The sequence below is a fragment of the Camelina sativa genome, chromosome 1 (assembly GCF_030686135.1).
Source record: "Camelina sativa cultivar CO46 ecotype springtype chromosome 1, ASM3068613v1".
In the NCBI taxonomy this organism is placed as follows: domain Eukaryota; kingdom Viridiplantae; phylum Streptophyta; class Magnoliopsida; order Brassicales; family Brassicaceae; genus Camelina; species Camelina sativa.
The window spans coordinates 10,452,761-10,465,498 of record NC_141880.1 but is presented as its reverse complement, the minus strand read 5'-3'; the positions used below and the strand labels follow the sequence as shown (position 1 = coordinate 10,465,498).

Sequence of the window (12,738 nt, the reverse complement as noted above, 5' to 3'; positions counted from 1 at the left end):
ACTAAACAAATAAACATTAAAATCAAGAAGAGTATACATAAAAATAAATTAAGCTCAGCTCTGTAAACCGAGACTTGATAACCTCGTTATCTCCTTTTTGATAACCTCGTTATCTCCTTTTTCTTTCATAAGCTTTTCAAGAGAGACAAGTTTCAGCATGTTTCGATTATATCGACAGTTTTCTAAACTGCTTTTGAATCGTGGAGGTTGCTTGATTTCCACTAAACTTGGAACATAATTAGGACACACGAATGGCATACATCTTTGGTAGCAAGTTACTCTTCCGAGATCAACGTATGCAATGTGTCCAGCCTCTCCAATGACGAAAAACGTGTCGGGCTTCCACGCGTTATCAAAAATCATGGCGACTTTGTTCACCTCGTCAATGAAGAAACTCCCTTTACAAATACCAATCACGCGGCAGTTGCCCACATCCAAAGCCAAGAACTTGCTCCACGACACCTCTTCGGCCTCAATCTTAGTCGTAATCCATACCTCAACAAGACCATTCTGATGTAATAAGGCAGCAAGCTTCTCTTCTCTAACACAAGATAGCGCCGTCATAAAATTCCTAGCTGGGGGTAATTGATACTTGTCATGAAACGGCAGAAGCAAAAGTGGGCCAAATTTCTCAGTTGTAAAATCAAAACAGATGATGTGAGTAACGAAAAGGTGGAATGATTTCCTTCTTCTAGCAAGCCAGTAAGTGTTTCCCTTGAGAGAAACGCCAAGGTCATCAAAATTTATCTGCCAGTGTGGGGTGACCTCAAGAGTTGTCCATAAACCAGAGTCAAAATCGTAGATTTCGTACCAAGAAAACTGCTCATAAACATAATCTATAAACCTCAAGAATTTAAAAGATTTATTCCTATTATTCTCGTAGTATCCGAGAGCATAACTGAACTTGTCCTGTCCTTGTACGCGGTGAGAAAACCTAGGTTGGATACACCATGTTTGCCCACAATACGGATTCCAAACCACAATCTTAGTAGCACCGTGTTTCAAGATGCATAACAATAAACCCTCGCAATGAAACACTTTAGATATCATGAATTGTTCTGAATCTGAAGAATCCTTGTCTAGGCAAATACGTTTGCCTTTAAACTCTATATATGGATCTCCTCCATTCAAGAAAAAGCTGAGTAAACAAATATTGTTGTCTTTCAACACGATCATCTCTGACTCCCCTTCTTCCCTAGCTTCGTTACGGATCCTGAAGCTCATAGAACTTTTGATTAAAGTTTGCCACTCTTTACAGGTTGATCGCACTGCTCCTACATATTTCGATGGAATTTTTGAGAAAATTTCCCTCTCTAACAGATCTCTTGGAAGATGGGAGATCGTCAACTTCGTCATTGTTTGAACCCTTTTCTCTCCTCCTCTAATCTCTCTCGGTCGCGGTTCTAAATACCCATACCCTAAATTAGAAAAATGTAAGATTTACGTTTTGCTTGTCAACTATATAGGTCGGCTTCGGAAGGTTTTTAAGTTTTCGACCCACACAAGAGTTAGTTAGTTAAAAAAAAAAAACAAGAGTTTTGTGTGAAAAAACTACTTTTGGACTTCACTAACTTGTGCTTTTCTTGGTAGGAAATATTTCTTTGATGAATCAGTATGTTAATTAAGGCAAACCATTGGAGCTGACTTCTTGACCAAGGAAGTATAGTTTGAGCTTGTCTTTTCTTTTAAAGGGTTCCTACTAGTACTCTTGTTTTTTTTTTTTTTTTGCCACCACAAAACTCATCACCAATTTATAAATTCAGCTTTCTATATTTTTCACAAGGTGTCAGGTGAGATCATTCACGATTCTATCTTCATTAAGTTTACTTTGATCCATGTTAAGAAGAAAATGGCCAGTAAAAGTTATTGGTTCTTGATTATCATAAAATGACCACTAATTTTTTAATAATTAGTAAAAATCATATATAATTATTATTTTGTTGATTAATTTAATGAAAATAGAATCGTAATTTACTTTGATCCATGTTAAGAGGAAAATGACCACTAAAACTCATTTTTCTTGATTAGCTTTTATTTATTCTTTTAAATGTATGATAAAATGACCATTAATTTTTTAATAATTAGTAAAAAAATATATCTAATTATCTTACTTACTTTCTTTATATTATTATGATTTCATATCTTCATTATTTTCGTTCATAACATTTCTTATAAATATAAGTTTCATTTTCTTAGTTTGATATGTTTTAAAAATATTCATGAAAAACAATTATAATTATTAAATATATTAATCTTGCAGTGATGGGATACCCAATAATACGTATTTTACCATTGGAGATGAAATTTATTAGTAATGAGATCATTTATTAAAATTACACTAAATATGTTAATATTCTATTACTAATTAATGTGAGGTGCTTTTCACCGCCCTTTATTATTACTTTATTTTAATTTCACTTTTGCCATTTTCTTCTAGTTACTTGTAATTTTGATTTTACTTTTCTTTAAAACTTACTACTTATATAAGTTGCTAACCCTAATTCTCCTCTCTGTTTTTAACGATTCGTTAATTCTCGTCAAGCATCATCTCAAACCCTCTCTCAATCAAGGTAAATATCATTCGTCTTCATCTTTCCTATTAGGTTCTTCATCGTCTGTTCTTCTTCATCGTTGTCGTTACCTCTACACTTTTATCTCCATCGTATCGATCTGAAGTTCTTTTTTTTGTTTCCTCTCATGTAACAGGTTCTTGTTTCTAAGGAAGATGGCGACGACTTCTCGTTTTTTCGTTAAGGTTAAACCTTTGTTTACTAATCAAAATCTTTCTTTGATTCAGTTTCTGAATAATTTATCTTGCTTATATACGATTCGTTTACACTTTACAGGGAGGAGGTGAAAGTGATGAAGATGAGAGTGATTTTGAACAAGAGGTTCAGGCCGGTAACGACCTTCGTTATCTTGCAGACTGTGATGACTCTGTATCTTGTGGTGATACGGATACTAAACGTGTGATAAAGCCAACAGAAGATAAACGTTTTGAGGAGATGACCAACACCGTAGGGATGATTGAGCATTATATGAACATCAATCATTGGGTTTGCGTGCCAGAAACGTTTGAGAGACTCAACAAACAGGTTGAGAAGTTCATGAAGGTTACGAACGCTGTGAAGGCTCCGAGATTGTATATCAAAGCTCTTGTGATGATGGAAGATTTCTCTAATAAACGAAGTCTTGATGATGATGATAAGAAATCAAAGAAGAAGATGAGTGCTACTAACTCCAAGGCTTTGAACTCAATGAGACATAAGTTGAAGAAGAACAATGTGCAGTACCAAGAAGATATCACAAGGTTTAGGATGTTTCAAGAAACTAAAGACGGTTATGAGTATGAAGATGAGGTTGAGGAACAACGTGAGGATAATGTTTCTTGGGAGACGTTGTTTGGTTTAGATGATGAGGAGATAACTTGGAACATGGTTAACAAGAAGTTCAAAGAAACTGTGGCGGCTCGTTGGAGCAAAAGAAGAAGAGCTAGACTTGAACTCAAAACTGGTAAGACTCATGCACAGAGGCTTGTGTACTTGACAAAGATCGCCAAGACTCCTGCGCAGAAACTCGAAATCTTGTTTAGCGTTATTTCAGCAGGGTTTGATGCCAGTCCAGGTGGTCTCAACGGATACATGCCTATCAATGTCTGGAAGGAATGTGTGGCTAACATGTTTGCCATACTTGACATTCTTGTCAAGTACTATAACATTGTTGTGGATGACACGGTTGAACCTAATGAAAAGGAAACTTCAAAGCCAGTAGACTATGGTGGAACTATTAGAGTCAGGGTAAATTTGGTTGCAGTCTTAGAGAGGATTGAGACCGAGTTTTTCAAGAGTTTGCAGTTCATTGATCCTCACACTAATGAGTATGTTAAAAGACTGAAGGATGAGCCTATGTTCTTGGTCCTTGCTCAGAACATCCAAAACTACTTGGAGAGAATAGGTGATTACAAAGGTGCTTCAAAGGTAGCCTTAAGACTAGTTGAGTCAATATACTACAAGCCCCAAGAAGTCTTTGATGCTATGAGGAAACTGGCTGATGAGTTGGTGGAAGAGGAAGCCAAAGAGGAAAGTGCAACTCATTCTCCATTCATTGTTGTTCCGGAGATTGTTCCTCGTAAGCCTACCTTTGCAGAGAGCAGCAGAGCTATGATGGATACTCTTGTTTCCTTTATCTACAGTAATGGAGAAGAAAGGACCAAAGCGAGAGCAATGCTATGTGATATCTATCAACATGCTTTGAATGACAACTTTGTGACTGCTAGAGACTTGTTGCTGATGAGTCATCTCCAAGATAACATTCAATACATGGACATCTCAACCCAGATTCTCTTTAACAGGACAATGGCACAACTTGGTCTTTGCGCCTTCCGTGTTGGAATGATAACTGAGTCACATAGCTGCCTCTCTGAGCTTTACTCTGGTCATAGAGTGAGGGAGTTGCTTGGCCAAGGTGTCTCACAAAGTCGAGAACAAAACAAGACACCAGAGCAGGTGCTTATAGAGAGGAGAAGACAAATGCCGTACCACATGCACATTAACCTCGACCTATTGGAGGCTGTTCATCTCACCTGTGCCATGCTAATTGAAGTCCCAAACATGGCAGAAAACTCGCATGATGCTAACAACAGATTGTTTAGCAAGAACATTCATTTCCTGCTTAAGAAAAGTGAGAAGCAAGCGTTCACTGCACCGCCTGTAACTATACGTGACCATGTCATTGCAGCCACAAGAGCCCTGACCAAAGGGGGATTCCAAGAGGCGTTTGAAGTTTTGAACTCTCTTGATGTCTGGAGAGTGTTCAAGAACCGTGACAGCATCCTAGATATGGTGAAAGCTAGGATCACTGAAGTGGCTTTAAGGAGTTACCTGTTCACATACTCGAACTCCTGCTACAAGTCTTTAAGTCTTGATGAGCTGGCCAAAATATTTGACATCTCTGAGTCACAGGTCCACAAGATTGTGAACAAGATGATGATAAACGAGGAGCTTCATGCAAGATTGGACCAACCAACTCAATGCATCGTCTTCAATGGAGTGCAACACAACAGACTACAATCCTTGGCGTTTCAGTTAACCGATAAAGTCTTGATTCTAGCAGAAAGCAACGAAAGTGCATTAGCGTCTAGAACTAGTGGTGATATGAGCTCAAGGAAAAGAGACAAGAGTCAGGACTATGCAGCAGCAAAATCAGAAAACAGAGGTATGCAAATGGATGGCTCAAGCCGTATGGTGAGTCTTAACCAAGGTGTTCTTGCGTAAAGAGGATGAGAGAGATCTGCAGGCAGTGTTGACCTTAGGCTCTACTACGACTTTTAACAAACTTTTTTTTGTTTTGTTTTTGGTGGTTTTTTAAGAATTGCATTATTGGAAAGTTCAACTAGTTTAATTTTTGCGTCACTCTTATTGAATAGAAGAAATGTTTGGTTTGTTTCATCACATTGGTTTCTCATCTGCTTGGTCTAGTTTTTGTGAGGTTACTCTCTATTCTTTGTTTGCTTAGTTTCTTCTCTCCTTGTTGAAATGTGTGATTAGGATCTGCTGAGACTAACCATACTCTATTCCTCAGTTTGGTAAGATATGAAATGTGTTAGTCATCCATAGTTTCTAAACCCATTGAATAAGTTTGACGTCTTATTGGTTAGCCTTGGAACTTGGAACTTTTGCTTTGTTGCAGGAGTCTTTTTAAATCATACCTATGCACTGAGAACCATCAGACGTTTATAAATGCTTTATTCTTAGCTTTGTTATTACCAAGTACAGATGCAGAACATTAAGAACACCATTAGTCCTTAAAATAGTTCAGTGAGAATATCATGAAAAGGAGTTTAGTGAACAAATCTCAAATCTGTGGAACACAGCCACAGGAGTCCAACAAGTAAACAAAACAAAACAAACAAGCCTTTTTCCAGCTAGATCACATATTAGCTTCAGATTTGTTGAGACCAATTCTGGACACTTCCGACCCTAGGCACGCCTTCTTTCTTGGCCTCAGAATCCACTTTAAAAGTTACACCGCAAACCTCACCCGAACTGTCAACCCTTGGTACCGGCTTTAACTCATTTAGTGGATGCTCATAACTCCTCAAGCCTCCAGATGAGGTAAAGAAACATCCTGCATTATGTTTACACACAACCAAATCCTAATTCATATATCCATAGATCAAAGAACAGTGACATGTCTTCAAAACAAGCAAAATGGCTTGCTACACATACCTTTAGGGAATGGCGCAAAAGATTTACCACAACCCTTCTTCACAGTCTCAACATCATCAGCAAGAACGAGATGGCCTTCAGCATCGGTCCCCCAGAAAAGAGGAACACTCCCATCTGCATCCTGCACCGTGCATTATAACCTCAGCATTACAATATGCAGAAACAAGTGTCAAATAGGAAAGAAGCAAAAATTCAAACTCACCCCAGCAAGGAACACATTTTTTGTGGAACAGTCAAAGAGCATAAACGCGAATTTCCCATGAAAATCTCTAACAACTTGGTCGGCTGAATACGGACCACGGTCTCTGAGAGTTCTGTAGGCTTCAATCACAATGGTGACCTCAGTGGCTGTTTTGGTTAGTCCATATTGTTGCTTAAGAAATGGCACGTTCTCTATATGTCCTTGGAAGACGCAGAACATATCATCCACCACAGCAAACAATCTATCACACACACACAAAATTGAATAGGAAAAAAAAATTAAAACTTTATAAATCACATCCTTCCAGTTTCCAACACATTTAACAAAGACGAGACATATAAAACCATCAAGACATTGTCATCAGACAAACCAACATATCAAATGGCTCAATCTCTCAGATTCACTTAATCAAACAATTAATCTAAACATGTCCTAAAATAATCTTTGCAGGGCAATGAAACAAATCTCTCATATCTAGGATCAGATTGTTCCAAACCAGCCACAGTCACTATCATGACCCATATACGAAATTAGCAAGAACCTGGGAAGGAGAGGGTTCTGTTTCTCGAGGGAGCAAGCGATGAAACCAGAAGATCCGAGATTGATGGTGACAGCGCCAGGATAGACAGAGGAGAAATGGTTCGGCAAGAACCCATCTTTAAGAGCACAAACAGATCCACCCGGTTGACCCTGTAGAGCCTCAGGAGTTTTCGCCACGTTCTTATCAAAGATCGCCAGCATTTTTTTTGTTTCTTCCCGATCACACACAGTTAACACACACAGAGAGCGAGAGAATGAATGATCAATAGTAGTATAAAGTAAATGACTTTAGAATGCGTTGAACGGCCAACCACTTCTTGTGACAACCTTATTTTATAAACAAATGGCAACACTTCATTACGACTTTTTCGTTTCTTGGATAGAGAATCATAGAATTATTCGATTTTTTCTTTTCCTCCACGTTTTGCAGATATTTGTATGAAATTGTATATATTATTGTGACTTTCTTTTTTCACTCTTTCACTTTAATGGTCTATGAGGATCTCATAACAAGTTGTGTATGCTAAAACCAAGTTGATGATTGATCAATGAAATCAGAAATAAAGCTAAACAAGTTCTTCTCAAGTAAACTGAAGTCAAAGAAATTTTTAGTAAGAAACCAAAAGAACAAAAAAGGGGTGGTCTTTAGCTATTAAGCTCTTGATAATTAAACTAACACTGTTTACGATTGTGTTTTGAATTGGTTCACCGTTTCGAAAACATATAAAAAGGACATAAAACCTTTGGTGAGGTTTTTGTTATGTTCAAACTCTGTTGTATGCGACCGACTTGCTGAAGAGCTTGCGGATGTAGAGAACCTGAAGTCCACTTGCTGCTGCAAGGAACATGTACTCTCCTACTGTGTAGAATATCACACGCTTTCTCGTGCTCTCATTTGCTGCAAAACAAAAACCATCATTCAGAGCAATGTTAGATTGTAAAGGTTGCATCTTTCGACATTGAAACGTATCTATTTGAGAAACATATTTTCTGCTCCAAATTCACTATATTGTTATACTGCTTCGGATCCAGTTACTTGAGTGGTCGAGGCTGAAACTGAAGAGAGATAAAACAGAAACAGAGAGCATAAGATGACCAGAGAAGACTTACTATGACGGTGACGAGTGTCACGTGCTTTCAAATACTTCTGCTCAGCAACAACAGATTCCAAAGCCTCTCTAAGCTCAGCTATCTTAACATTTACCGGGTCCAAATGTTCTGTTAACCATACAACAAAAAGAGAAGGAACATGGCATCACACATAACAACACAAACTCAATGCCACGAGATATAGAAGAAGAGAATCATCACACAACAAAGCACATTTTTCTCATTGCATCAATGACAACAGGAAATGGGAACGAACCGTCTTTGGCTAGGTCATGCTCATTGGGAATATGACCAACATGAATGTAAAAGGAGACAGTTTCAGGAGTAGAGTAAGGGTTGTGGAAACAAAATTTGTACATCCCACTTCTTGGTGCCTTAAACTCAAACTTATCTCCAGATGTTCCCTTCAATGTTTGTACAATGTTCCCAGCTGGAGACGTCACCTATATGCAAAAACACACAATCCCAATGAATCAACCAACACATTACCCTAACCCAACACAATTGCAAAACCCCAAAACCAATCAAAGATCGAAACTTTCCACAATCCAAATCAAACCCACAATTCTAATCAAACCCTAAATCAATTCCAAGATCAGATCAATTCAAAATTAAGCATCGGATTTATCGAAGGAGCACGCATCGAAAGCTATGAAATTGGGGGAAAAAGGTAATTAAGTAAAGATCTCTAACCGTGAAATCCAAACCAGGATGATCTGAACCCCAGAAGATATCATGATCAACGACGACGAAGTTTCCAGAAACAGTGTCGCCTTCGTAAAGAACGTACTCTTGGACACATTCTTCGTCATTCACCGTTACAGAGAGAGATGAGATTTGATTGATCGAATTCAATAGTATCAGACCGATCAGTACAAATACATGGATCTTCGCTTGTCTTCTCTCCATCTTTTTTCTTCAGATCTTCGATTGAAAATTTTCAGTTTCGGTTTCTCGAGAAAATTCGCCGAGTAGAAGAAGACAGAAGAGAAGATGAGATTGAATTTTATTTGCGTTTTTAGCTGACTAAACCGGACATTTTAACCGGTTTTGAGATTGGTCAACGGTTTTTTAGTCTTTACTAATTAGTATTAATGATTAGTCTAAATTTATGATTTTTTTTTCCTTCTTTTTGGCAGAATAATATAATTGTTTACATTATACAAAAATTATTTTGTTATTTTTTTTTCTTCTGGCCCCTAAAATAGACTTGAGAGATTCTATAATCCAAGACATGACGATTTCGATCAAATGATGAAAAATAATGCTAATCTTTATTAGTCGGACTTAATTTTACAAATTATTATTATTATTATTATTATTATTTTATTTTTTGGGTCAACAATGCCAAAGATTCCCTTTATAAATTCTAATACAATAATTTTTTTCTTCTGGGGAAAAAGTCTAAAGATTCATATTTCCTTTCTTTATCTTTATGTTACCATAGAAAGAAAATAAAAAAAATGAAGCTTTCTAAATCTCATCAGGGTGAGATTGGCAATTAGCTTCGTATGCCATCAAGGCATCAACAATCAGAATGTCAATTTAAGGGAGATTTTGTAAATATGAGAAACTTCTGAAATAGAAGAGACTAGTATTAGATCCGTGCTACGTACGGTAAATTATTTTCTAAACTGAAAATGTTATAATTTTAACAACTAAAATATATTTAAAATGTTATTATTGTTTTATCAAATACCTAAACAAAAAAAAAATGTTGATCTATCTAAACAATCATCACATCACCACAAATTCAAGGGGAAAAAGTCTGTTGCATAAACAAAACCCCTTAATATGTGATGATGCATCTACTCATGTGTTTAATTTAGTGAATTTTGTTAAATTATTTGGAAAATAAGTAATTATCACGTATACTAAAGATAATTTATATAGAAACGATTTGCATTATAGTAACGAACTAACCTTGTTTCACTTTTCCGTTCAAGGTATTGAATTCATGTATCTGAGTCGTATATACATAATACATGTTTCCAGTGAATACCTATAATAGAAAAGAAAACAGATGAAAGAACGATATAAAAACTCTATATAATAATTGTCTAGAAAGAAAAGTGACAATCTTAGATCTTTTGATTTCATCAATAAAATTTGCCACCCTATTTCACGCAGACATAACAGAAGAGTTCTAATATATATGATTGTGCTATTTGGATCTAATGATGTCGTTGTTTTACCTTTACACTCTCATTGACCTTGTTTTGCCGGTGGGTCGATGTTGTTTGTTGTTTGCTTTGGGACTGTATGCATCTGATATAGTCATTGTCGATGGTTCCGTCTGTAGTTTTTGTTCATTAATGCTTCTAATATGAAGAAAGATTGAAGTAAAGATATTTGAGGTGATGGAGGGATCTTGGATGAACCACACTTACCCAATTTCGACAGTAGAGGCGTGGGAGTTTATTCTCGGAGGCGGATTGTTTCGTGTTTCTGTGTAAGCCTAATGTTGATTTGGAAAATAAATTGGAAGTTTTTGTTAAAAAAGAATAGTAATTGATTCTATATATGCAAGTAAATGTTTGAAATTTTAACTGAGAGCGGCTGAGAAAGAGATAGTGAATAGTTTTGCTACTGGATAACTGTTAGGTTTTGTAATAATTATTTAGTTTGGAGAGATTAAGCAGAAAACCGTAGATGTTAGCTTCTTTGATTAATATTGTCCTTTTAATAATTATTTAGTTTGTAGAAATACATAATTAATAATTGATAAATTTAAAATATATTTGTTGATTTTTTCCCAAAAATATGGTTAAATATACGAAATTTTAAAACCATGAGTTGTTAAATTAAGAGCGAATTTTATAATTCTTTCCTTCAAATTAGGAGATGTGTTCTTAGAAAATTTGAATTTGCAGCATGATTAAAGATTCATAGTTTTGATATATTATTAAAAAAACTTTTATTTGAGGCAGTTAAGTTATTTCATATTTTCTTGTTCTGTTAATTATTTAAATTATGAAATAAAAGCCACATGTCACAAATTTATTGGCTAAGTGACTTATGCTTTATATTAAGTTAGAATTTGATGGGCCTTATTTACAGCCCGTTATGAGCAATAATACTAATTATTGAACGATTTGAGTAGACAATTTATCAAACCATTTATGAGTTATAACTTTAAAACCAACAGTTCAACAAAGACCTCCAAAACTTTAGGTCCATCAAATGCTCTCTGGCAAAAAAAAAACAATAAATGCTCTCTACAAAAAAAAACAAGAAAACAAAACATTTAATGCTCTCTACAAAAAAAAACAAGAAAACAAAACATTGAATGCTCGGACCAAGGAAAAAATAGTTAATATGCTCTCTCTCACCAAAATAATAAATACTAAAAAACATTCAATGCTGCCTCCTAATCCTTCTCTTTAAATATGAGACGTTACGGGTTCCTCCCTCTGCAACCCTAAATATCTCCGAATCAATTCATCTTCTTTTCCTTGTTGATTTCTCCGATGACGCAAAGCAGTGTTGATGCACGCCTTGAAGCACTTGAGAAGAGTCATGATAAAGTGATTGCTGACACAAATCGTCGTTTATCCATCATTGAAAATGATCTAGATTGCTTGACTGAGACGGTGTTAGGGTATAATTGCACATGTCCAGCGACGGTCGGGGCATTGAGAGCAACTGCTGTAGGAAATAGCACACAATACATCTCTCCTTATCACTACGTCGTCTCCCCTTATCACTACGTCGTCTCCCCTCATCAGCAAATGGCGGCTTCGGTTAACTCTAACCCTAAGGTTTTCTTCGAATTCACCGTCGGCGGCAGACCAGCTGGTCGGATCGTGATGGAGCTCTACGCTGACACGACGCCAGTAACGGCGGAGAACTTCAGGGTACTCTGTACCGGAGAGAGAGGCATAGGAAAGACTTATGGTAAGCCACTCCACTACAAGGGAACAACCATCGACGGTATTAGACCACGTTTCATGTGGACTGGTGGAAATATCGTTGGCTCGTCCACAGCGGCAGGCGATTCGATTTACGGAGGTGTATTCAGGAACGAGAACTACATCAAGAGGCACGACCGTCCTGGTGTCCTCTCCATGGCCGTCGGTGATCCACACACCAACGCATGTCAATTCCAGATTGTCTTGGAAAAGTTCCCGCTTCTCGATGGTGTGCACGTCGTGTTCGGCCAAGTTATTGAAGGATTCGACGTCATCAGGAGCATTGAAGACGAGGTGTTCAAAACTTTTGACAACATTCCTTCCAAGCCTGTGGTTATCGCAGACTGCGGTCAGCTTTCACAGAGATCCATTTGATCCCTCCTACTACTATGACTAGAAAGTCTATAACTATTGGTGCAGGCCCTGTCTTGTTTTCTTGTTTAATTTTGGTCTGTTTTTTTGTTCTTTATGTCGTTTGCATTTTGAGTTTGGTGTTGTGTTTCTTGTTTGAGTTTGTTCTATCATATTTGTCACTAAGCACCTACTATTCGCTACTACTAGAATATGTTCATGTGATTAGGAGAAAAGTGACTTTGGTATCTGTAGTACCTTCAAAGCTTATATAGGGTTTATGAGCTCGGAAGAATGACCTTAGAAATGAGAGAATCTCACTTTAGCTAGTAAATGTAATGTAGAACATTCTCTAATGCACATTTAACAGACAGTTTTTGATTGCTGTAATTTAGTA

General features: G+C 36.8%; 4 protein-coding genes and 1 pseudogene across 4 annotated transcripts; 2 read left to right on the top strand and 3 right to left on the bottom strand.

Annotated features, from left to right (window-relative positions):
- Positions 1–54: 54 nt before the first annotated feature.
- On the bottom strand, positions 55–1,356 carry LOC104702834 (putative F-box/kelch-repeat protein At3g22870 pseudogene; annotated as a pseudogene).
- Positions 1,357–2,512: 1,156 nt separating this feature from the next.
- LOC104702823 (eukaryotic translation initiation factor 3 subunit C-like) lies at positions 2,513–5,450 on the top strand. The gene is made up of 3 exons (XM_010418748.2): positions 2,513–2,570; positions 2,707–2,755; positions 2,847–5,450. The coding sequence occupies exons 2-3, from the start codon at positions 2,726–2,728 to the stop codon at positions 5,271–5,273; spliced, it is 2,457 nt and encodes an 818-aa protein (XP_010417050.2). The 5' UTR covers positions 2,513–2,570; positions 2,707–2,725; the 3' UTR covers positions 5,274–5,450.
- A 281-nt stretch (positions 5,451–5,731) lies between these two features.
- LOC147949741 (stem-specific protein TSJT1-like) lies at positions 5,732–7,436 on the bottom strand. The gene is made up of 4 exons (XM_010513513.3): positions 6,971–7,436; positions 6,430–6,670; positions 6,228–6,348; positions 5,732–6,126 (listed from the first exon to the last, which is right to left on the bottom strand). The coding sequence occupies exons 1-4, from the start codon at positions 7,168–7,170 to the stop codon at positions 5,942–5,944; spliced, it is 747 nt and encodes a 248-aa protein (XP_010511815.1). The 5' UTR covers positions 7,171–7,436; the 3' UTR covers positions 5,732–5,941.
- Positions 7,437–7,594: 158 nt separating this feature from the next.
- LOC109124719 (transmembrane emp24 domain-containing protein p24beta3) lies at positions 7,595–9,156 on the bottom strand. The gene is made up of 4 exons (XM_010513493.3): positions 8,773–9,156; positions 8,336–8,522; positions 8,080–8,187; positions 7,595–7,867 (listed from the first exon to the last, which is right to left on the bottom strand). Exons 1-4 carry the CDS (start codon positions 8,986–8,988, stop codon positions 7,734–7,736), a joined length of 645 nt encoding a protein of 214 aa, XP_010511795.1. The 5' UTR covers positions 8,989–9,156; the 3' UTR covers positions 7,595–7,733.
- Positions 9,157–11,397: 2,241 nt separating this feature from the next.
- On the top strand, positions 11,398–12,675 carry LOC104787833 (peptidyl-prolyl cis-trans isomerase CYP19-1-like). Its single transcript, XM_010513483.3, has one exon. The coding sequence runs from the start codon at positions 11,550–11,552 to the stop codon at positions 12,363–12,365; it is 816 nt and encodes a 271-aa protein (XP_010511785.1). The 5' UTR covers positions 11,398–11,549; the 3' UTR covers positions 12,366–12,675.
- The last annotated feature ends 63 nt before the right edge of the window (positions 12,676–12,738 follow it).